This window comes from Paramormyrops kingsleyae, chromosome 8 (assembly GCF_048594095.1).
Source record: "Paramormyrops kingsleyae isolate MSU_618 chromosome 8, PKINGS_0.4, whole genome shotgun sequence".
Taxonomy (NCBI): Eukaryota; Metazoa; Chordata; class Actinopteri; order Osteoglossiformes; family Mormyridae; genus Paramormyrops; species Paramormyrops kingsleyae.
In genome coordinates, this window is record NC_132804.1 from 30,324,688 (window position 1) to 30,350,099 (window position 25,412).

Here is a 25,412-nt window from a genome sequence, read left to right on the forward strand (position 1 = left end):
TGCAATACAACACAGTTTGGATTAGAAATCATGGAATCACTAGTTGTAGCTCATGCTTGCGCATCAGTCCTTCTGAGATAGGCAGTCTGGATGACTTCATGGAGACCGAGACATACCTGGTACCAGGTGGACTGAAGAAGCGGGTGTCTGGTGAAGCAGCAGGCTTTAACAGGATGGACTTTGGGGCAGAAGGAGGCGGAGGTGGAAGCAGCAGTGGTGTAGTTGGCTTGCTTTCCGTCACAGATAATTCTGAAGCGGTATTTGGTAGGACAGGTGTGGGGGCCGGTGCAGTTGTCCCCGAGGGGGGGCGGTATCCTGCGGTGCGTGGGTCCCGGCGTGTGATGGTGACAGAGGACACTGCAGGGATGGTGACAGGGGCAGCGAGGGACGAATACGTGGAAGAGGCTGGCAAAGCAGCACTGTCCTCTGGGGAGGCTGGCGAGTCTATGAGAGACGTTTCGCCGTCCTGAAGGGTGACCATGGCTGGGTTTCCATCACCAGATGAAGCACCTGCTTTGAGTGGTCGCGGTTCCTGCTTCCCTCTAGCCTCATTCTTCTTGGTGACAGAGGTTGATGAAAGCTTAGGCCTCTTTGGGGCAGGCTCTTCGTCAGCGGACTTCTGACCTACAGGGGATCAAACACCAGAAACACGGCACCCCAACAAACGTCACGACTTTTCATGTGTTGCTGTACAAAATCACCAACTCAGCCAGACAACACACACTTCATCCACATTAAAGCATTAAGGAGATGTTTCTTCAGAAGCTTTCCAGAAGCGTTATACTCAGAACAACCTTGTGGGTTCTTTGGCTATTTATACAGCTGCATATACCCAAATGATCACTGGAAAATCAGAATAAAAAACAAAATCCAGAAAAAAACAAGTTACGGTGAAGAACTGAGATACTGTTAATTGAAGAAAAAAAGCACAGAAGACAGCGTGTAGATTTATTAGCCAGGGCAAGCAATTTCATTTAAACTCAGTATATCAGAACGAGACGTTCAACTCGTATGACTCAATGGGTAAAGATGCTGTGCTTACCTGTACAAATCTTGCAGTTAAGGTCAAAGAGGTGTGCCCTGTGCTCTGCTGTGGTGTCTTTCAGCATGCTACTGAAGATGTCAGGCACCGGGGCGCTGGCAGCCTCCTGGCTGGCTTTCACTGCGGCAACCGGTGCGGAAGCGAGGGCGGGGGCTGAAGGAGGGGCCACGGCTTGGGCCGAACTGGCAGACTGTTTGAAATCTTCCAGGTCCTAAAGGATTTATTATTACAAACTTAACTCCCTACGCAACAAAGGATCATTACATGCACATTACTTAAAACTGAGTTTTTATGGATAAATAAAAATTATGAGGTGGATAAACTAATGCAGAGTTTCTGTAGGAGGTAATTATACAGAAAAACATCTAATTAATAAATGGATCCACTCAAGTACTACTGATGTGTGGCTTGGTATGATGTGTCAGAAGTCAAATTATACATGAATCACATGAAAGGGTAGTCAATCCACACTGCACTCAATCAGAATAGCCAAGAGCAGCCATCTTTTTGCTCCCTTTAGGTTTAGCCTCTCCTGTTACCGGGGAAAGGCCAGGCATACATCACTCACTAGGCCCATGGAAGGAAAAATCAACTTGGAGCTGAGTGAAAGGCAGGGGCTGAGAGAAAACCAGGCTGAAAAAGAGCCAAGGCTGTGAACCAAAGTCACGGTAAGGGAGTGTTAGCATGAAAAGGGAAAGAAGGTGAATGGGTGAGTATGAGTAAGAGAAGGTGGAAAGTTAAAGAGCAAGAAAGAGCCACCACTTACTGCCGCAGAAGCCATGCGAGGAGACGGGGAGGTGGCGGCGGTACATACGTCTCCATCAGACACGGGAGGAGACTCCTCCATGTCCACGTCGGGGGCTGTCTCTGGCTTGACTCCCGGCTTGGGTTGCCCGGGCTGGGGTCTGGGCTCCAGCACCTGCAGGAAACACCCAATGAGGAGGTTGGCAGAAAGGATTCACGATAGTTTCCCAAAGCATATGGCTGGGTGCCAACTACAAAGAAGCTCAGAGACTCTCTGTAGCGGAAAGCAGAGGGCTGACTGTGTGCCAGGCTGATCACCTCTGTGCTCTCCCGCTGTCTCCACTCGGCGATCTCCCTGGACAAGAGCTCCTCCGGGCTCAGCCTCACCAGCCTAAAGGGCGTGACTTCACCCCCGACAACGCGGTAGAACAAACCCTGGAGAAGATCCAAACACATTATCCAGATGATTGGGATTTATGTTGGAGTACAGGGCAAATAGACCATCCACAATACTAACAAATCATCAGTTCAATACATGAAAGACTGCTTCAGTTTGGCTTTAGAAATGACACTTTGCACTTTTGTTTTAGTATGTCCATGGAAATATACGGATGTCAAAATGATTAGAAATGAAATGTCAACATGCTTAAATGTAAAATAATCTCAGGAAATGACTAACCTTATTTTTAGGATCTTTCAGGTTGAACATGATTGACCTGTATTTGTTTTTATATCTGTTGTCCGTGTTGAGGAATAAGTTAAACATTTCCTTCTCGATGTTGACGGCGAGTTTTCCAACTTCATTTTCCGATATGGTCAGGTCATCACTGTCACTCACCCTGTAAACAGCCATTTTAAGCCACAAATGAAAAATAAACTAATATGGAGTTGTGAGCTATATTACCATTTGAATAAGTGTCACAAAAAGCATGCAGATTTACAGATGCAGAGTTTGGTTGCAGCCTCTCACCTCTTGTACAGGATTTCAGTAAGGGAGCGCCGGATATTCTGCCTGATCTGGTTATTGGGCTGTGGTTGAGCTGGAGGCTGTGCAGGGGCCACCGGAGGGGCTCTGCTGCTGGGTGCCGAGGACGAGATGGAGGGCGCGGTCGACGCTGGCAGCGGCCTGGTGGGGGCCGCCGAGGGCCCCGAGCCCGGCATCTGTGGGGGCTCCTGAGGTTTGGGCTGCTTCTTAGGGATTGTGAAGGTCGTTTTGGTGACTCTCAAGGCCCCCGTGACATGGTGCCGGGAAGCAGGTGGACCAATGACCGTAGGCAATACATTGGGGCCAGATCCTGCACCTTGTCCTTGGCCGGCAGCAGAAGGTGGAGCAGGACTGGATTTCTGCAATTTATGAAATTTTCCAGAGGCTAGGGCATGTTTCTTGGCTGCCTTAGACCCGCTGGTGGGTAGCAGGATGTGCTTCTTGCCCTTGGCGGCTATCTTAGGGGCTCCTGCCCCTTGGGACCGCTTGCCCCCTTTGGGGGAGGCAGAGGAACTTGCAGATGACCTCCGCACAGGGGCAGTCTCCTTCTCGCTGTCTGCTTCATCGCTCTCCTTCCCAGCTTTTTAAAACGAGAGGGGGGGAAAAAATGCAGAGATGGTGAGCACCTTCTGACATGAGACATCAAACCTCCCTCACAACGGCTCCATGTCAGCATCCCTGTGACAGAACATTTGTAAGACATGGCTTTGCTGTCACTACATCACATAGAACACACAATGTGTACAAGTCTCGCACTACACGCCCCAGGGCTACAGAGGAGGAGCAACATTTGTCTTCACATGAGGGTGCAAAGATGGAGAATAGCTGTTTCCACATCACAATCTGGGTAAACATTTTTTCCATACTACTATAAAACATCATAATGGTGACTAAGAAATTGAGGCAAGCATTTACTGAGAGAGACTGAGATGGAGAGAAGGTAAACATGACAAGTTATGCCTTAAAATACTGTACAGGTAAATTACTGAAAGGCTCACCAAAAATATACTGAAACACAGATTTTAAATGATTTGCTTGAAGATAAAAAAATTGCATGGTATTGCTGTGTGTTGGAAAGGATTAGTTCATTTCCAATGCAGATGAACACACTTTAATTTGCCAAACATGCACAAATGATGTTTAGATATGACACACACCAAATTTTAGGATGTTAATTTTTATTTTCAAAGCCTCCAAGACAATAGAGTAAACAATGTGCTGAGAGAGCTCAGGGCTTTCAGCATGGATACTTGTATACCGCCTGGAATCACGTCCATATTTTTGTTGAATTCTCTGAACTGGGACATTTTTAGCTAAAATTATGGGAACCTCAATTAGCAGACAACAATTAAAGCTGTGAATTGGTCAATTACAGAAGAATTTCCATACTCAAGAGTTCTGAGTCATATATTTATGTTTTATATTAATAAACTGGGTAATAAGAAACAATGCAATATTGAAGTATGCTGCTCAAAGGGAACTGGATGGTTTCATCCTCTGCAGTCACTGTCACTAGAAATCAACGCTGCACCATGGAAAACAAGATGCCTTAGTGAAAGGAGAAAAACTACTACACGCTGCAAATACATTTTCCTGTGGGCACAAAGGCACCTCAATACCCATGGGAATGAAGGGAAAAGACCAAACCACAATCATAATGGGACTAATTCCATGCGATGCATCTACACTACTACGAAAAAGGGATGACAAACAGGTCTCCCTGTGGATAAAGTAGATAGACCTTTCATAGTGAAAAGATGCGCACTACTGTCAAGACACGATGGTGCAAGATGATCACTGAATAACTAAACCAGCTGCATGTTGAGGCAACACAATCAAATTAACAGAAGAGGATGACGATACCACTTACTCTGGATCAGTACTGGCCAAAATCCCCTTTCAAGAGTTAAGTGTGTGTACATGAATCTGTACACCATAGTACAACAGGGGCAACTGGTGGTGTAGTATATATACAAAATAATGTGCAGCATTAAGACAGCCATTTAAGAAACAGCAAGAACCAATCTGGGTCAGCACTCACCCTTTGGGTAATCAGGTGGTTAAGGGTCACGACCCCTTCCTTTAGTGAAAATGGGTCCCCAATACTTTCAGTGAAGTGCTTAAAGCCTCAGTGCCTAGAGCCCAAAGGACATACAAACACACAACACTCTGACAACCATCTTACGGCCATGTACCTGTGAAAATACTAATTTTGCATGGGTTTCCTAAAAGACCTCACAGCTCCACAGGTGGGAGCCACTAGGAGGATGCAGTGCTGCTACCTGACAGCATTGCCCCATTGTACCACAGGCCCACAGCACCAGGTCATCCTGCTCTCACAATGATCTGAAGTTCTGCCGTTAAGCTGAAGGGTGTTTTAGTAAGAAAGCCCAGAGCAGCAATGCAGTCCTCTCTTCAGGGGCTACTACTGTGAAGGGTGCTCCAGGTTTCGAACCTTTGTAACACCAACTACACATGGAATCACTGCTCACCACGGAAGACAGATCTTTGGAAATATCAGTGTTTGCATTATTTTTGTTTCACCCCTTAAGTAATCCTTTGTACCACTTAGATGAGAGTCTGTGCCCTAAAACACAAACACCCAAATAGACTACTGAAAATGTAACTGCAATATTAAAAACAGAACACTAACATACCCACGGTTCAATTTCATTACTACTTACAAATTTTAGTTCCACACCAGCTTACAATGTTTTAAATTTGTAAGAGTTGCTATATTTTCCTCACATCTACTAAAAGATAATCAGTATGTGCTACATATTACTACCAGAAAGATGTTCTTAAAGTATAGCATACATATTTTGCCTACCAAAACTAACATTTTAAAACCAGACAGCTTTCAGCTGGCAGTTTGTCCCATCTTCAAGCTTCTCAAAGATCAAGTGTGCCTTGGATTAACACGACACCTCAAGTTCAGCTATAGGGCACAATAAGCTAGTCTGAAAGACCATAGCGGCATTGAGACACAATCAGCATCATGTGTGATTTTTACAGGCAACGTAAATAATGACCGCTTAGGACAGGTTGCAGGTTCAGGATACTGCCAAATGGACAGTGAAATACCTCAACACAGCTAAAATCATGACAACTCGACCTTAACCTTAAAACACCCCACAGCACGTCTTTGGAGATCAGAGCTTCTCAGACAATATTCAAAGGGCCAATTTGAAGTTCTCTTAAGCCCCAGAGGCAGAGGCCTTGACCGCTGTGCTTCCCTTTAGCCATCGCTCTCCACGACGCACTGGACTGCCATGGGCAGCACATGTCCGAAGGCTTTTTACCTGCTGCATGTTACCATGACATTCAGACCAGCTTCCTCCTCTTCGTTTTAAACTTCCCGATGTCTAACTCAGCAGTCATATCAAAGCCACTTTAGTAAGTTGCTTACAAGAGAACAATGTTCCCCTTTTGACTAAAGTTGCCACATTAAACCACATAGAATCCAAAAATTTACAGGTTCACTTCTTAAGGGGCTCCCATAAAGCCCTTGAGAACAGCGCTTAACCTGAATTACTCCACTGTACAAATATGCAAAATTATTAGTATGGGTTTGAATGTCAGTAGAGCAGACCGACGTTTGTGCAAGCATAATGTAAACAGTGACTTTAACGGTGTGGCATAGCGTAGCGTGCCATATCCCTAATCGCCGGCCCCAGTGCATCTGCGTCTTCCTGAGGTCCACTCCGCCGCCTCGTCCACATTCTCCCTCGCGGTTCTCCGGCACCACAGCAGCCGGGCCTTCTCGGGTCTCCTGACCAAGCGGGTTCCAGGCTTCTGCCCGCTATCTGCGGACTGATTGGATCCGCTTGGGGAGGGGGGCTATGTCACAATGCTGACTCAACGCTGAGGCGTTGGTAGGTGGCCCCATGCGGACCTGGCCCAGCCGAGTACTCCGGCCACAAGCATGGGTCGAGGATTTTTAATAAATAAACTAAAATGTAAAGAATGTGAAACTGGTCTTTATTTTATAAGCATTTTATCCTAAATGTTACTGAAACAAATCCATGTAGAAGAGCAAACCGTGAACAGAGCTGTAATGCTAAAATTGCAGATCCACACAGCCAGAATAAACCTGCAGAAGGCGGCAGCTCGGCCCAAAGCAGCGAGCCGGTGCCCTTCCTGCATTAAATGATGCAGACATGGGTATGCGAGTAAAAGCTTACGAGTAACACCTACCTGCCGGGGACCGTGGTGATCGCCGTCTTGGTCATGTTAAAAGGCAATTTTAGAAAATTAGGACAAATCCCACCCCTCCCCACCCACAGAGGGAAGGCAACATGAAAAAGGGTTCTGGAAATAATGATTATATAGTAGTAGGAATTAAGGAAAAGCTCTGAAATTCTAATACTCTGAATTTCACCCATTTTCTAGTTAACTTCTGCATTTGCAAGGGTCATACACCCTCACTTGTGCACTACAATACTGATCATTTTTCTCCATATACAGAAGGTAAAATAGCGGAGAAACCCATGCTTTCCAAGACTAAAGCAGGGTCAGAAAATGGGGGGCCAGTACCAGGTGCTCCTGAAGTCCTGCATGAGATACATACTTACCCAAATACCCTGCCAGAGCTGCCACAGTGTCATTCACTTACCTTGCTGCACCCATTCCCAGCATCTCGCTGGCAAAGCTTTCCATGGCACGTCACACACACCACCAAAACAAACCACTGAGGCGGCACCACAACAGCCACCAGTGGCCACCCAAAACCCCCCCACACCCCACGGCCAGCTGAGGTGATGGGAGTGTGCTTCAGAAACATTTTCGTTTGAGGGAGTGATATTTTTGGTTATGAAAACATGTCATGGTCCCTTGGAAAAATACAAACGAATCCTTAACACAGGGGCAAATAACGTAAGGGTGAAGTGTGGCAAACCTTCAAGTGATACATACACGATTTGTTATACACAGAGGATGCTACAGGTGCTGCCTTTTCTGGCGTGACAGCATTGTAATTATGGTCGCTGGACCAGGAAGACACTGGCGGCTCCTGCTCAATTGGCCTCGGATCTTCGTTGTCATCGTCATCATCCTCGTCCTCACTGTCCGATGCATCGTCTTCTGCCTTGCCAGATGATTCCGTGGACTTTCTGCCCGGATTTCTCCTTTCCGAAGCCGATTTCTTCTGAACAAAGGGAGACATGGGAGATCACAGTCTAGGTCTAAACTGACAGGCTAATGTGTTAAGCATTAGAGTTAAAGGTCAGTTACGAAGCAACTGAAAGCAGGAAATGTCACATCATGGGTAGATAAAGAAACGGAATTTGACCAGCAGTAATGAACTTCAAGCTGAACGGACTGATGGCAGCACTTAAAAGTACATGAACTGGTGTAAAATATGACCACCCCTCACAGTGCAGTCAGAGCTAAAGCTGCCCATACAGGGGAGATTTTACTGTAGTCTCGCCCTCAGAAACCAGAAATCCAAGACCTGTACGATGAGCTTTATAAGCACTAAATATATGGCTCTACCACATGTATAAATCAGTGGACATGACTTCTAAAGGCAGAATGCAAAGGCAGAGTGGGGGCCCATCACACTTCATGGAGGAACCAACACCTCAATGAACAAATACCCCCCCCCAAGTTACAGTTCTTCTAAATGACTCAAGAAGTCCGCCCACTAAAAACTGAACGTGTCCATTTAATCAAGCTTTGGATACAAATACATAATAATAAATTGATTAATTTCACTTCTATCCTCAACTGTGGAGATCAGTATTGCCATAGTTTATGGGACGGTCTTAACCATTTAATGTTCTACAAAACTGACTATAACAATGAACCAGAGCACCATATACCCTATTAATATCAAATGTATTGTTTATAAGGCTATGACTTTACACCCCGAGTTGACGTAGTCAAAGTCAAGACACTAAGGTACCTGCTGGATTTTAATAATGGTTATAATTTTAACACAAACATCCCACACCTTGGGAGCTGCTCTAGCTGTAGGCTTCTTCTGAGCTTTGACCTTAGCCTTTTCTTTCGGTTTGGACTCCTTCACGTCCGTGATGGACTTCATTGCGGCTGCTGCGTGCCTCAGGATGCAGTCATTGCCACAGTATACGGAGTCTGGCAGGGCAGCCTTCTCGCAGCCAGGACCGATGCACTTTGGCAGGGATGCTGTTTCGACAGCCTGAGACCAAAAAATATCCCCAAAACCAATTAAAGGCCTTCCAAAGGAAAGAAATTCAGATGGGGGAAGAAGGGCAGATACACCTACCGGCTGAAATATCTTAATTTTCTTTTTTCCACTTGGATTGGTAGCTTTCTCTATCCTGCCTTTGATCCCCAGGTCCTCACTGGCTTTGTCCTCCGAACCAGCAGAAGGCACTGTCCGATCTGCAGGAGAGCTCTGCCGGGTCCTGCGGGCTGTCCGCTTCCCGCTCTCGGCGGGGGAGGCCGCCTGGCTCTTACGGGCAGAGCAATTTGGGCAGATGTAATCTTCACCGTTGCGCTCCATCAGACGGCCACGTGCCTCAGTGATACCCACACAGTCACCGTGAAACCACTCCTCACAGCGGTCACAGCAAATCATGAACCTGCACGCAGATGAATGGTGTAAGTGGACCGACAGAAAATCCGGGTAATGTCATATAACAGAGACACCAATAACAGGCCAAGTGACACAGACTAGCAAGGCAGACGGTCAATGTCACTTAGTATAAAGAAAAGGACCATAAAGATCAAACCTTTTATTGTGCTTCTGCCGGCAGATGCAATAGAGTGCATTGGGGTCGTATCCCTCGTTGTCAGATTTACCCGACGACTCTTCCTCTTCCTCATCATCGTCGTCGTCATCGTCGTCGTTATCATCATCCTCCTCCTCGCCTTTGTTGTCCTTACTGCCTTTGGCTCTCCGTCTAGTTTTGGAGGCCTTTTTGCCTGGAATGGAGTCCTTGATAGCTGCCAGAGTGCCTGCAGTAGTCTGCTCCAAGGCCTCCTCCTCCTCTGCCTTTTTCCCATCCTCCTCAGCGCTTACATGGGACACAGGCTCCTGTGCATCAGCCTCAGGGCCACCCATGCTGTGTTCCTCAGGCTCCTCTGCTTTCAGGGGAACAGTCTCTGTGTTCTCCTCATTCTCTGAGCTGCCATCCTCACTGACAGAGCCGCCTTTCGCGTCCTTCCTGCCCAATGCCTTACTGTCGGGCTTCCGCTCCTCAGTTGCCGCGTTGCCATCAAAGCTGGCCTCTGACGCAGTCTCCACGTCGGTAGGTGTCTGGGAGGGTGTGTCCCAGGTCTCCAGGTGCCCCGGGGCACTCCTGCGACCACCACGGCCCCGCTTGGCTGTAGAGAGGAACTCCTCCAGCTTGTCGGTGCGCTTGGCCTGCCGGCCGCTGCGGCGGACCGGTGCACTCCTGCTGTCCTGGCTCTCTGTTTCAGCCGGCATCTCTCGCTTGGCGATGGTGGTTCGGCGAAAGCCCCAGGTCTTCTTAAATTCACCAGCCTTCGCTGGTTTCCCAGAGTCATCCATCTTCTCTGCATCCTCATTGGTCACCTCCTCTTTTTCATCTACTGTTGAAGTAGTTTGAAAGAGATAATATGTGCATATAAACATGGTTATATCATTTAACACAGCCTTGAACATGACAGAGACATGAATATTTATACAGCTTTGGAAGAAAACATGAAGTAGCCCAGGGAACACAAGCAAACTAGAGGTACATCAGAAGGAAAAAAGCAAGGGGGCACACATGATGCAAAAGAAAGCACAAGTTCCCCCTTTCAAGCCTTTCCTCACAGTTGCACACCAAGCATGGTACCTTGAGAGCTGACGTCCACAGGATCCTTGTCTGGCTCTGGAGCTACAGAGGTGTCCAGGCTCCCACTGCCCTCCATAGCAGGGACAGTATTTTCAAGCTGAATATCTACAATTCAAAATAATCAAAATTAGAGGCTGGTAATCAGCTCCTTTCTACAACAAAGAGAAAAATGCCTACTTAAGATAGACTTAGGCATACAGGAGGTACCTCAAACACAGGGAAAAAGGAAATCCGTTATAACAGCTAGCCAAGCCAGAGTCAAAAGAAGTGTCTAAAAGCAGTCAAACAGCTTCCATCTGTGGCTGCCATTCATTAATCATTCTTTGGAGAGAACAGTAAGCAAGGGTGACCAGTGCCCTAAAACAAAGAGCTTATTGGAAAGCAATTCCAAAAGGCTCACCTCAGGTTACAAGGCCAATTTTATTACACAAATGGTAAGTCATAATGGGAGTAGCTTTCACAAGGTACAAAGCCTCTGGAAAAGGATTTGCCATGTATTTATATTTAAATATTTGGAAAATTAAAGGCATGATGGCATGCTGCCAAACTCAAAGCAAAACAATGTTAATTTTAGTAACAAAACTGAAGCAGCTAATACCAGCCATTGCGGGGGCGGAGGGTTTTTTACGGTACTACTAAAAGCCAATGTTACGTTTTATATTTTCATAATTAAAAAAAGGAGACAAGAAATTCTTACACATCCAATGGTGATTTCCAGGATTACCATTTCCATTACGAATGTTACAGGCACATTTTACCATAAAATGATAATACAATAAAATGGCCTTTGGTTGAATACAGTTACGCTACTACTGTACTTCTGTGCACAACACAAATAAATTTACCCTTTTATAGTATTTGGAATTTATACCAAAAAATGTAAAAGCATCACCACAAAAATATGGCTACATAACAGTTTGCTTGTGGTCAGGCTATGTACACAAGTATTCACAACACATCAAAATCTGGGAAAAGGGTTCCCCCTCTTCCGTCGTCAAACAGGACATTCATAAAAGCTTCTTTCTATAGATGCTCAAAGTTCATTAAAATTGATTTCATTCAATAAACTGAATTTTAAAAACCTTGCTAAAATAGAATTGAGCCCAATTAGAGAACTGAAAGCAAAACTCCAACCCAAAACCTGACACAGGGACCTACTCAAAGAAACCCAACACTAAGCCTGGCTTTACTCAATGCAGCCAGTTCCTGCTTTAGGACATGCACTCAGATCCTTGGCATTAGGGCTGTAAAGGCACATGAATTCATTACATCATTATTGGTTCAATACACACAATGAAAGAAATGGATGCATTTCTGGACATAGGAAACACCTAAATTCATAAGTAGATATTCAATGCAGAAGAAATGCCAAATGTAGCAAAGTTGGGGATAACTAATGCTGGAGAGATCAAAGACCCTCTCACATCACTTAAATCAGTAGCTTGGGAACATTTTGGTTTCCCAATAAAACTACACCATCACCAGAGAGAGAATAGTTAAGACCAAGACAGTCGGCTGTCTCACCGAACTCCAATATGCTGCTGGAAACACAAACATGCCAACTGATTTGAAACGTGATCAGTCCCTATGCTACCGGAGGAAGGCGTGAACAGTCTCTGCATGTTAGTCTCCTCCTGCCATCTTTTCCATTACCACGAAGAATTAAGCCGTACCGCGAACTGACGGTTTTCCATCGTAAATTCTGAGCCGTACCCACATGAACACAGCCCTGCTTATTAGCAGAGCCGAAAGTGTGAAAGACGAGAGCTGGCTGCATTACCATCATCTGATTGGTGAAATGCAGGGAGATAGTGTTCCGCATTCACGTGCATGGATTATCCGAAGGGAAAAAAGGGCACATTCTAGGGCTGGGCAATATACTTCAAATCAATAACACAATTACCTCGATTGTGATTGATAAACTTTTTTGTCCTCATTTCATTGGCAAGGTTTGTACTGTAAATATGCTTAACTATTAAAGCTGGAATATTTTAAAGACACACACCAGTTAATCATTTATGGTTATTGAATATTTCAAACTGAATTCAAGCATAAATCGCTTCAAATAAAAATGTCTAATGAAAAAGGTCATATTTTAGTTAATGTAAAAGAATGTTCTCTAAAAAGTAGAAAATTGTTTGCATTTCTTGCAAACAAATTACAGTGGAAAGCACTTACAGTGAACATCTGTTTAGATGAATTGATCACTATAACCAATTGTTCCTTTTTCTTTGTCTCTGGCAAATTACCATTTAATTGACATTTGTACATTTTTACACGATAAGGCAATAAAACGGACAGCATCACTATTTACTGAATTTTATTGACTCAATATGCTCAATATTCAAATGCTTTTCAAATTAGTACTGAACAAATTACTGAACTGTGTACAATTTCAATACAATATAATAGAGTACTGTACATAAAATATAGCTTATTGTAGTTTTGCTACTGCATCTCGGTGACTCGTTTTTAGCCGTTTATCGTTAGCTTTGATGAGTGTTTGTCATTGAGAGAATTTTAATTTTCCATATGTTATGTATAACCTGAACACCGTAAGCACACTAAGCAGACTACTTGATTAATACAAGCAAATTTCAGTATTTGTACGGGAATGATTCTGTCCCAAGCATTCTGATCCATATAAGTGGTTGATCACTATAACCATGATCGCTATAAGTGGATTTAAAATACCACTATTTTAAATATTGCTAGTGCTGAAACCGATTGGTGGTATTACCACATAATGTGTCTTTGGTACAAGATGCTCGTGTTGCTGTCAGCACTGTCAGTTCTCACTGTTGCAGACTGGACGGGGTGGTCACGTGACAACACATATGGTACTATGTTTTTAAGGGGGCAGTACATAAACACACACTGGGGAAAATATTAACAGATTTTTTTAAGCATTAACAGAATTTTTAAATTGATGTAACCGACAAGGGCAAGATTACATTGATTAGGGGTTTGGAATGCTGTATGATTCATTTTCAATTAATTGCCCAGCCCTACCATATTTCTTAGTAGTATCACACATTGAGATTTATTGATGCATTACAACTCCAAACCACCTATTTAAAAAAGTACTACAGAGCAGCTGAACACAACGAATTTGTAGAGCTAGTTCAATGTAATGAATTCCGCTAAAGTTTGAAGCTAACATAAGACAGCAATTCTCAGACTTGCTAGTGGAAATTAGCACATAGTAAATCATGATGTATACCATGTGGACAGTAAATAAGTATCTCTTAAGTTTTACTTCCCTGTCACTCTCCAAACCCAGGAAACAAAACCCAGGCAAAGCCAACCCTTCTGAAGTGGAAAATCAAAGCGAGCTGGAACCGTGCTCTAACTAGTGTCTCTTTTGCAGTGCAGCTTGGGTACAGTTCAGTTACTGAATACCAGCGGTGCATCTCAGGTACGAGACTGTTCCTGTATGCCAGTGGAAAAGCACCATAACTTTTGCCAGGAATACGGGTGTATATGCAAATATGAAACCATACATGGCAGTATATGCTGCTTTATCTATCTTAATTTTTAGGGTGCAAATGAGCATCTCTTACGTTTTTTTATTCAAACATAGACAAACATTTGGTTTACAAATGTTCTTGATGGCTTTGGCAGTTGTAATAATTTCAAAACATTGTTCATAACACTCATTGTTTTCCTGCTGTATTATAATTGCACCCAACCTTGAGCTCAAAACAGAGGTGTGCACCAAACAGACTTGTACAATGTTACCCCCCAACTGGGACAGCATCTGATTTTGACAGATAAAACCAAAAATATTCTGTCCAATTAAAGGCAATTAATGAATAAAATTCCATTGAAACATTACTATCAACATGTGGAGTTTAATTGTTCTCATTAAAATCTAATGGGGAACTTTAAAGGTTAATCATTGTTTACTTAATTTGACCGCAAAGACACAGGGCACCAGCAAAAGCACTGACACAAGGATGAAAAGGACGAAAACGATGACTAGGAGTGGATGACTGAGGCTAAGAGTGAGGTTGTATTCACAGCGTGAACCCCTCAAAAATGTTAAAACAGCTGCCCGAGAGTACATACACCACATTACAGCTCACACACTAGGGTGAGGCGATGCCAAAAAAAAGATGATTGATGACACACGGGCATACACTATAAATTTAGTCAAACGTGTAAAGACAGAAAAAAAAAAAACTATACGGATAATCCAAACCGCTGGCATTAAATCTTGCTGACCAGGGTGGAGGGGAAGGACCATTTTTAGTCTCTGTGGGGAAGAGGAAAGGAAAAGATCGGCAAGCCAAATTTGTGATTTAAAAACACGTCAAGGATGATCTAAAACAGTCTGAAGTAAAACTTCACGCAAACTTTAAAAGACTGTTGGAAGTCTGAAGGGTTAAAGAAATATACGTTTACAAAAAAAGTGGACACGTAGGCTACAAGGCTGTATTGAAAGTCACATCATATATCTGTTATGCTGTGTGTGTAGCCTAAGCCTACATCCCAAATAAAGGCAATAACTGCTAGTCAGTCAGATTCCGACACCAGGTTACATGTCTTGTGGTCAATTACAAATACTGCCAAAGTACACAATCCTAGTAGATACACCACACTACTGTCCAAACAGCCATTCATGGCCCTGTTTACAATTGGTTTTAAGATGCATCCTATGTGATCAGACAGTAAGCAGACAGCTCTAAATGACAGTAAAACCACCACCAGGACATTGTGATCTGATCACTCAAACCACTTGTTGAGATGGCCTGGGACACATTTCATTATGCATCTCTCGTAGTGTAAACACCAATGTTTCCTGATACATCCCCTATGAGGACATCACAATAACTGAGCAGAGCAGTAATGGAATCTCAGCACAAACGGTCACCTGGACACCTTGAAGACGCATGATAAACACAGGGGTAAACAGCCGTCTACTTCTTATCCAATCACCCAAGCCTCATTTTAAATTCGAAGTGTAAACAGGGCCCATGTAGGTACATACATACACACACCATATTACTATTACCCCAGACAAAGTGATGTTCTTTCATATGCCCCAGCCCACCATTATTGAGGTATAATGGTACAGAGTTCACTGTTCGGTACAAACCTCACTTTTGGGTTCAGGGTTCAGTGCAATCTCAGTACAGCAGGGAGAAAGATTTGTTTTGAAATTATTAATAAAACAAAATACAATTAGAAACCGTTATAAACGAAAGGCAATGTGGCATGTCTGAAGACCATGTCACTTATATACACATTGAAGATATTTGCAAAATGAATTTTTTTAAAAAAGGTCATAATGTTAACTAAAATCTCTACAACAGAAAATGGTCACGGATCTGTAGTGGTAAGAACCCCTACGACCATAATATTTTAGCCTGATCTGAATTTCCCGGCAAAAGCACCTTAAGCGCCACAGGGGACTAACTTGCAGAGGCTATATCTGTCTTGCTCCAGTTGTACACCCTTAGATGATGTCATCTCATGAGTTAGCATGTTGCATCACCAGCAACAAATCCAAGTTTGGTATAACAGGTCCGAGTCTGGGTCTTACCAACTACTTTCTCTCCGGTGTTGGTGTAATTTATTGGGAAACCAAAATATTCCCAAGCTACTGATTAAAGTGATGTGACAGTGTCTGAGCTCTCTAGCACTAACCAACTCACAGCCAAAATTAGCATGTTTTCTGTATTGAACATAAAATTATGAATTTATGTTCTGCCCATGTCAACAAATGTATTGATTCATTTCAATGTGAATGAACCAAAAAGGTACCAAACACAAGGAATATGTATGCAGTTACAACCTTATACGTTAAAACTGGCAATGAACAAAATGACAGCAATTACAAGCATAAATTTAGAATAATCATTTTCTGTCAATGAAACCACTGAGGTTAGCTATAAGAAGCAGTAATGTTTAGTAAAAGCACTAAACATTAACCTGAATAATTAGTAATGCTTTAAATTAACTGCACCATCATAAAGCTTTAATGCCTTCATAGAACATTCAGTGCACCTTCACAATGCATTCAGAAGGAACAAGCATTCATTAACATCCTAACATACATTATCAGCTTTAATACACAATATGTGATTTAAATGTTTGTTGATGTATATTACAGCTAATGTGTCGATCATTGAAAGTTATGAACGGTGCTTTGAGACATGTTGATATACTTACACACTGCTTATGAATGTTCTAAGAATGCATGATAAATGCATCATGCAAGTGCACTGAATGTTCTAGGAATGCATTATGAACGTGCAGTTAATGTAAAACATTACCAAATAATTTACAGTAGCCACAAACACCAACAATCAAGGTTTCTAAAATGTCGCCTAAAGTCAAAAACATTTGCAGGCTGCTTCTCTTACAGTGTATATCAGGGGTATTCAACTAAAATTTAAAGAGATCCAGTTAGAGAAAACTTCTTGAAGCAAAGGTCCGGAAGATCATACTGTCTAACTATTTAGTGTGATCTACATTTAAGTAGCCGATTAGTTGTACCAACATTGCATGTAATCAGTACCTGACTGTCAAATCAAATTAATTCAGTACAATTAAAAAACGTTTTGACAATATTTATTGTCACGTGACAAAGAACTTCGGTCAGCTGGCTGGAGTGAGATTTTCAATTCGAGATGTCTGCACACACATGTAACAGTTCTTACCTTGTAAATAGTCTGCTTTTGTATTTAACCGTGTAAATACACTTTTGACGTAGCTAATTTTAGGTTTCATAATGAAATAATATAGATTTGCCGTAAGATTTCCAGCGTGAGTCTGAAAACGTGTCATGCCAGATGCTTGAGATTTGGCAGCCATGAAAATGTACATTTTTGTTTCAACCGAGTTTATTTATAACAGATAACATTACTTTATACATATGTTAAAAAGCAGAAACTTCAACGAGCATGAAATCAACAATGAACTACGTCTACTTATCCAATATGTTATATAATACATACTCTATTTGAAAACTGTTCAGCTTTACGATTTCAGGACAGACCAGTCACTCTGTTAGGAACATTACGGCTTTTTGGTTGTGGTTTTAGCTTCGATGCTGCTACTAACACTAACGGCACATTAGCGCAGACAAAGGGCTGCATACGCCGAATTACGTCTTGCTTGGCGGTCAAAGGCGTTTGACGTTCATTGGCGTGGTAAACAGCGGTTCTACTGCTAAACCACTACCGAAAAGACTACAAACGCTGCAACGGTTAAAATAGAAGCGTCCCGTCAGGTTTTAAATAATAACTTAATGTTTTGGCTATCGGTCCGGGTCCGTATAGGACAGCTTCTGGGTCCGGACCCGGCCCGCTTGTTAGTGACCTCTGGTGTATATTAACCATGAAGGCAAATTACTATGCTGACCATTTAGCGATGTCCACAGAAGCCAGCAGTAAAGCCAATGTCAGCTCTTCACATTTTAATTATAGGTACTAGCAAAGTATGGCTATGTTCTATATAGTAATGCTACTCAGAATCAGTGCAGCTACAAGCTTCACCTTCCATGACAGCAGACCATTTGTTACACAATGTGACACACTAGATTTTAATGAGCTTGGGACTTATAGAAAATTTCATACTTCACTTTTCCCCATCAGCACTTCTGGTCTACACACAGGGTACGTGATGTAAAGTATTCTGCCAGACGGCATGTGTGTAGTCAGATTTTTATGTCCGGTGAAAATCATGCTTGCCAGTGTGCACCAACCGCACATGTGCAAGGAAATTTGCTGGTATTTCCAATAGGTGCCACTTTGACAGAGCATAGGTCAACAGAGAGTAGAAGTAATGCTGTAGGGGGTACAGAGGTATCTGTATTTCTAATATTTCATACTGTCCGGATATTATATCACGGTATATGGTATTTTCAAAAGCACCAATATTCCGACATTTTGAAATCGTGGCGATAAAATTTGTCATGCGGGGTGGAGGGGGCTCATTGTGTCAAAGATGTCAAAATACCACAGTGTGCCATATTACTAAGCTTAGACAGTATTAAAGTAACAACTGTTCATAAGTTTACCCATTTCACTACATTGCTTGTATTTGTTGCAATACATCTGCCCTCTCCTGGTCTGGTGGAATGTCACTGCTGTATGCATGAACTGACCATGACCTTCTGGGGCCAAGGACAAATGTAGTATCAATATAAGATACCACACACTCTACCATCCGCCGACCAAAAGCGCACATGGACTAGAGTATGAGCCAAGCTTTAAGAGACAGTCCCCCAAGACCACAGCTGAACTTGAATATGAACAAATGCCACCAGCTACACAGTGGCCGTTTCAACTGTCTCTAAGCCACAGCGAGACTTGATGGGCAGGGCCAGGTCATACCTGCTGCAATGTGTGCGCTGTGAGAAACAGGGATTCACAGCTGACCTAGATCAGTCCTGCAGTCCTCAGGCTGTAATGTTCAGGCTCCCCTTAAAGCAGGTCCTGCTGGCAGCACATTGCCTGTCACAGGAGAGGCTAAGCGTGGAGCTAGAAGAGGAAACAGAGGCAGTCAGCATGTGAGCACCTTATATACCGGCGAAGTCCATGGGGATCCCCAAACAGTCCACATTTCTGCTCCCTGCCAATCAGCAACAACGAATCCCTGGTATTGGTGTGCTTGGATGTGGATTGTTTGCCCCCCCCCCCCCAGGACTTTGTTAGGAAACACTGCTCTAAACCATAACACTGGTGGGCACCTAGCTCTTCACAACCAGACCCTGGGGGGAAATAAAGTAATCAGAAGGTGGACCAAATATATAAAAGCAAATTTTGGACTCATAGCTACTTCAGTTTCCTAAATAATGTGCAGGCTGAATAATCAGCCCCTCCTTTTTACACATTAAGACCAATGGTGAGAAATGCCATGAAATGAAGCAGTGAAAAGAAAATTAGGAAAGAACACTTCCCCAGCAAAAAAAACATTTAACAAGTTTGAAAGCCATTTAATATTTAACCAAATTCTGCAATGAGTTCAGATTAGCGAAGATGTGTTGAATAGTACAAACTGCAGAAAGAGGGGATTCCTTTAACACAAAAAGCAAGGTAGTGTGGCTGGCCTGAAACTTACACCATCAACAGCAACTCACTTCAGCAGTGTTCAGTTTATTCCAGAAAGGTCAAATTACACACATCCAGCAAAATTAACATTAAAATTGGCAATGAAACTACCTCACACCCCACAAAAGGGTGCAACTGTTGCATTTGTTTTCCCACAAAGTGAGAACAATGCTCATCATGCCTTAAATGATTTTGTATGTGAGGCAAGTCACCTGGGAATACAACCACCATTATAAAATCATAAAAGTGCTTTCTTGCTGCACTACATGCTGATTGCACTGATAAAATGACCAGGTAACTAAAAATGATTTGTAGAGGATATCCAACTTCAACAACCTTGCTAGTGGCATGGTGATTTGGATCCTATCCCTGCATCTAGATGGGTTTATGTTCAGGAAGGCCACAATTTTTTTTTGTAAAAAAAGGCATGAAAATTATGTCATGTGTGGGACAAATGCTTGTGTCATATTCACCGTTTCCCAAACATTTAAAATTGGTGCATTTCCTGTCATCAATGCACAGCAGTTCGTAGGAAGCCAGTTAAAATGATTGAAATAGATCCAATCACCTACCCATTTCATGATTTCCAAGAACAAACCCACCACTGAAACCCATCTTTTACCTACAGCAGTAACTCAATTTACTTTTGCATTCATGGACATGATATTACATCTTAATCATATCTGCAAGGCTATCACAAGGAATAAATGTGTGCTTTACTACTGAGCTTTACAAAAACATAAAATGTTGTATGCATAATTAATTCTTATGTTGGAACTTACAATGGTGAAAGTACAATGAAAGACCACATCTGAGCTAGCCCATGTCCAAAACTTCTAAATAGAAATTACATTGGCCGAAGTATAACTATTTATCAGAATGAACCACCTTTAAAATCATATAACTCCCTGTCAAGCTATGTAACTAGATTTAGAGCAATGTTCATCTGAAATACAGGGTTTTTATTTTTGCAACCACTCAGACTGCTCACTTAGCTTACACCATTTCCTGTGGGGTTCCAGTTCATGATTAGCATTCTCCAAATACATGGTACAGAGTATAAGCCTTTTGGCTAATGCCAGATACAAAGTAGGATGAGTATCTATCAATAAACCTTAGAATAATGCAACTGAACTGGACACAGATCGTTAAACAAAAAGCTGACATGTAAATATTTTTAGTATTATTTTAGGACAGTGATGAACAGAGATTAATCTAAGAGCTCTTTGCAAACAGAGAAAATGCATTTCCCAATTAATCCATAGCCTCAGATAAGCCAAAGATTAAAACATTCACTTACTAGATTAATCTGAAATGTCAAATTACCACCCCAAACCTTTAAAAGTGCTCCTTATTCCAAGATCAATTTGTCTTTTCCAATTTAATCAATTCCCACATATTAAAAGAGGATTAGGGTTGCAGATACAAGAATATTAGCATTTCTGAATTATTTTTGAACACTTTGGATATCCTATACCAAAAAAATCAGTAATAGAAACTACTAACACAAAAATGAAATGTTAATAGAACTTGTAACACTATGCAATCATTTCTTAAACCCCCGCAAACAGGTTGAGATGACACACTGAACAGGAGGGGGGGGGGAAAAAACAGGGTTTGCAGTAAGCGGCACCTTAATTCCCTCCACTACTACAGAGCAGGAGCAACCTCCTTCAGACACTGACTAATTGCTATATACCAAACTTAGGCATTCATGCATTATGAAAGAATGAGATGACAACAGAGAAGACCCTGATTTTGGCCTCATATCCCAGCACACAGTTCCATAAGCGTATTGTTGTTGAATTAATTCACAGACTACTAAACATATTACACCATAATAAATGGAAGTCTACAGCATTTTCCTTTTCTTGTTGTGAATGAGCAGAAAAAGTACTGGTCAATGTCACAAACTTGACAGGCTGTTCCACAAGCAAAGAACAAAAGCTTTATCAAAATAACGCTCAAGACCATTAAACCAAATACCTATGTATTTGAAGTGTAGACTATTTTTTTTAGCCACTGACATTAAAGAACTGGTTATCACCTTGTATTTAATGTGAACTAAGCAGAAAGTAAAACCCAGAATTAAAATTTCAGGTGGCCGAAATTTCAGGTGGGGGAAAAATCATTAAAGGAGTGCGTACAAACAGCTGCCAAGCTGGAAGAGGCCAGGCAGCCTGTTCATAACATATCACTGATCATTAAAATTTATACAACTTACACAATGCGCTCTGTGGCTAACGATGAAACATGGCACATCATGAATAACCTAGCAAATAGAACAGAGCTGATGTCCCCCATTATTAAATGTGGAAGCAACTACCTAAAGCAGTTCTACAGCAGACATGCACTGTAACCCTTCTGGAGTGAACCAATGGTTTGCTTCTACTATGAACAATTCAGGTAAAGTAACAGAATCTCGTACAACGCAACTGTAACAGGTCAAAAAAGATGAGGAAAAATGTCAAAAATGATCATGAGCCTGAACTGTCACCAAAGCTGACCCTCCAAATAAAGTGTTCAAGGTTTTTTCATAATAGAAGTTAAAGTGGATACTTTCATTATATAAACTACATTTCAGAAGGAAAGTGTGAACCTTTCAATAGGCTAATAGTTCACATGCATAAAAAACGATGGACAAAAAGCACGTGGTGTGTTAAAGTTTTCCACTATTCCCCGGATTCAGCATACTACATTACCACGGTAACACTTTACCTAGCAAAGTATAAATCCACTCAAGAATGGAGGCATGTGATACAAGCTTGTGATGCAGAGAACAGCGGCGCAGTTGCCATGACTGACCACTAGATGGCACATTGGCCATTACGGCTCTATTGTATTGACACTTGCCTCCATTTTAAGAGCTCGCAGCGCTGTTATCTGCGAACACAAAAATGCACTTTTTCGTCTACAGATCCAAGACTTGTGTAATACCTAACGAATTTCTAGGTCAACTGGTAAAACAAATTAATCCATTTATCAAAATGCAACTCCACCAGGTTCTGTATCAATCTATCGGACAACTTCAATATTGCAGAATTACAATAAAGGATTGGTAATTAATTACAAGATTTCCTACTGCTGCATTATTTACAACTTCACTAGCATAAAAAGTTGTATAAATGCATATAAAACTATGACTATTCGGCAAACAAAGATAAATCTCATGGGACTGCTCCCGGGAATATGGAATAGCCTTGAACTCCGAAGGGCAAGATTCCCTCGGTTAATGATCCCACTACACTGTCAATGATAATTTAAATTGTTTTTACTTCTGCCCTTGTTTACGCCGATACCTAAAAGAACTTCACACGAGATCAGACCTGGGCTTATATCATATCCACAAGCAGTGCAGAACTACACTGCAACATCGTACACAAAAAGCGAAACTGCAAAATGAACAGGTAAATCTAAGAAAATCGAAAAAGTTGCTCTGGCTAGTTCTATATTTTTCGCTTCGATAGCTCTAAAAACCCATACCGCAAGCAAGTAAACGGGGTAAATTTGGTAATTTCAAATTGCTTAATTCAACTATTTATACGACCAGTAGTACCTAGACCGACACACGGAAGCAAGTAAAATGCAAAGTTTTTTGTGCTAGACAGGAATTTTTTTTATATAACTGTCGCGAATATAACTTGAGCTACGGCAGCGTGTGCAGTCATTCTGACGGCGACCGCCGCGGTAACCTGTAATACTGGCGCTCCCACCGAGCCGTACATCCTAGAAAACACTATGAAATGCCAGCCGCCGCTACTTCAGGAATTCGCAGGACAGCTACATTAACGTGGAGAACGGCAATTCATTGTAATACTTGTTACTGAGTAACTTCGAGAACGTTTAAAAGGACAGCACCAGCTAGTTAGCCGAGTAGCACTGAAAAGACGAAAACACTGGTATCACGCGGGCGGCCCTCTCGCGCCAGTCTCGCCCCACTCCAAACCATTATGAGATATTACGACGTATTAACTGCATTAGCCGGTAGCTTGCCACACAAATCCTCACTTCACGCGTGTCGCGGGCTTCCTAATGAATTACCAGTTTTCAGAAGCAGATCTGGCAAAACGGTGCGAATCGGCGCCACTTGTAACATTAAAACTGCATGAAGCGCCCCTTGCTAACTACGGTTACTATAGTATAACATCTCCAACACAGGAAATTTTAGTTCAAAGAACGTTACAAATTAATGATGCGGCACAGATTCTAAAATTTCTTAAGTGAAACATCATATGGATGATTAGAAACAGTTAACGCCGTGAACATGTCGACAGAATGCCGTTTTATACGATTTTCAGTGTCTCACGCCGACGAAAGGCCCGGAGAGCTATCGTTAGACTAACTGGCCTTGTTTGGGATCAACCAGCTAAGGTCAGCAGACGAATGGCTTAAAACTGCACGCTAAACACGTAACCCGAAACAAACTGCCGTTCAAATATTAAACATTTCAAAAGCTGTCCCAGCTAGTGAGTTACCGGCTGACCGCGCGTACGGACGCGGTGCACATTTTAGATAATCGGTTTTTCCCTAGCTACGACACAAGCCGCCATACTCTCGAGTAACCACGCCACGCGCAGTAAATGAAGAATACGGATCAGCTCACTACAATAACCCGCGCTTTTTGCTAACTTTAGCAAGTCTGGCGTCTAGCACCTTCGTCCTTTAAGTCCAAGTGCAAATTGAAACGCAGCCGACTCACTTGATATGCTCGTTTTACAATCTAAGACGATCTCCATTCAGTCCTCCATTTTCCGCGACGGGAATGATGGCGAAAGCGCTGGGTGGCATGAGGAGACGTGAAATACTGTGGCGGGCTACAGCGCCACCCCCGACCGGAGGTGGGAACTGCAGCTGTGTTTTGTGTAGGTTTTAACTCACAGACGTGCAGATAACCTGGGGGGATATCAACTGGCTTGAGCGTGCTACCTCAAGTATTAAAGAAATAAAGTAGTAAAAAACATCAGCAAAGGACGATACCATTTCACAGTGTCTCACTTTACAAATAATACGTTTAGGAATGCTGGCCAAAACACGCAGTTTAGCCTGGAGTTTCTTATCTATTACATCGCATTTTGTGTTCATATTTTGGATATTGAATGTGTATTTTAATTTGCAGTTTAAAGCCACGTGCTAAATTTCCCCAGAATGCACAGTGAATTGGTCAACTGTACCAAAGACATTCTTTGCCGTGCTAATTTTGTTTCACGAAATGTATGGGTGCGTTGGACTTGGGCTTAGGTCTGTCTGCAGCTGACGTGACGCGGAGCGAGATCTGCCGGCGGCTGCAGGGGTGGAATATAAACTGACTGCGGCCAAGTCGGAAAACTTCTACTAGTCGTAGTGTGAGAGAACTGACTACAATGACAGCACTGCCAGAAGGGTGCAGATAAATCTATATAAATATCACCTGCATGCACATTACTTCTTTTATAATAACCATCATGCAAACTGTTAGCAGTAAAAAAAAAAAACTATTGTGTATAGTGGCCCTGTGTAAAAAGATAGCTGCCAGGGAAAAGATCAAATACATTTACTTCAAGGATTCAAAGTTTTTATTGTCATGTACAGAGTACAATGCAGTTCCTAATTGAATGCTTTCTTCACAGACTAGACGATTAAACAAAGCACCGCAACATTACAGTAGGGTGACCAGATAATCCATGTCAGGGAGGACACTTTGAGCTTCTTCGGGTTTTACAAACTACTTTCAAATTGAAAGGCTCCTGTGCTCGGCTAAATAGTTCAGCTCTTCTTGTGCTTTGACTGGTTTGTTTCCTTGACTGAAAGACTCA

The 25,412-nt window shown here is 42.5% G+C and overlaps 1 protein-coding gene across 7 annotated transcripts in view; it reads right to left on the reverse strand.

Annotated features, from left to right (window-relative positions):
* LOC111835953 (death-inducer obliterator 1) overlaps window positions 1–24,440 on the reverse strand; it is a 31,392-nt gene extending 6,952 nt beyond the window's left edge. The window contains exons 1-13 of one of the 7 annotated variants that reach the window (XM_023796793.2): window positions 24,320–24,440; window positions 18,949–19,050; window positions 10,559–10,663; window positions 9,488–10,310; window positions 9,019–9,337; window positions 8,725–8,931; window positions 7,686–7,917; window positions 2,757–3,351; window positions 2,466–2,625; window positions 2,105–2,221; window positions 1,809–1,961; window positions 1,043–1,253; window positions 117–624 (exon numbers count right to left, since the gene is read on the reverse strand). In XM_023796793.2, the coding sequence (XP_023652561.2) occupies window positions 117–624; window positions 1,043–1,253; window positions 1,809–1,961; window positions 2,105–2,221; window positions 2,466–2,625; window positions 2,757–3,351; window positions 7,686–7,917; window positions 8,725–8,931; window positions 9,019–9,337; window positions 9,488–10,310; window positions 10,559–10,634 (3,401 nt within the window). In that variant the 5' untranslated portion in view covers window positions 10,635–10,663; window positions 18,949–19,050; window positions 24,320–24,440. Of the gene's footprint in view, window positions 1–116; window positions 625–1,042; window positions 1,254–1,808; window positions 1,962–2,104; window positions 2,222–2,465; window positions 2,626–2,756; window positions 3,352–7,685; window positions 7,918–8,724; window positions 8,932–9,018; window positions 9,338–9,487; window positions 10,311–10,558; window positions 10,664–18,903; window positions 19,051–24,319 lie in introns of all 7 variants that reach the window. The other 6 variants (XM_023796795.2, XM_023796792.2, XM_023796789.2 and 3 more) reach the window with 6 other exon arrangements.
* Between the last annotated feature and the right edge of the window lie 972 nt (window positions 24,441–25,412).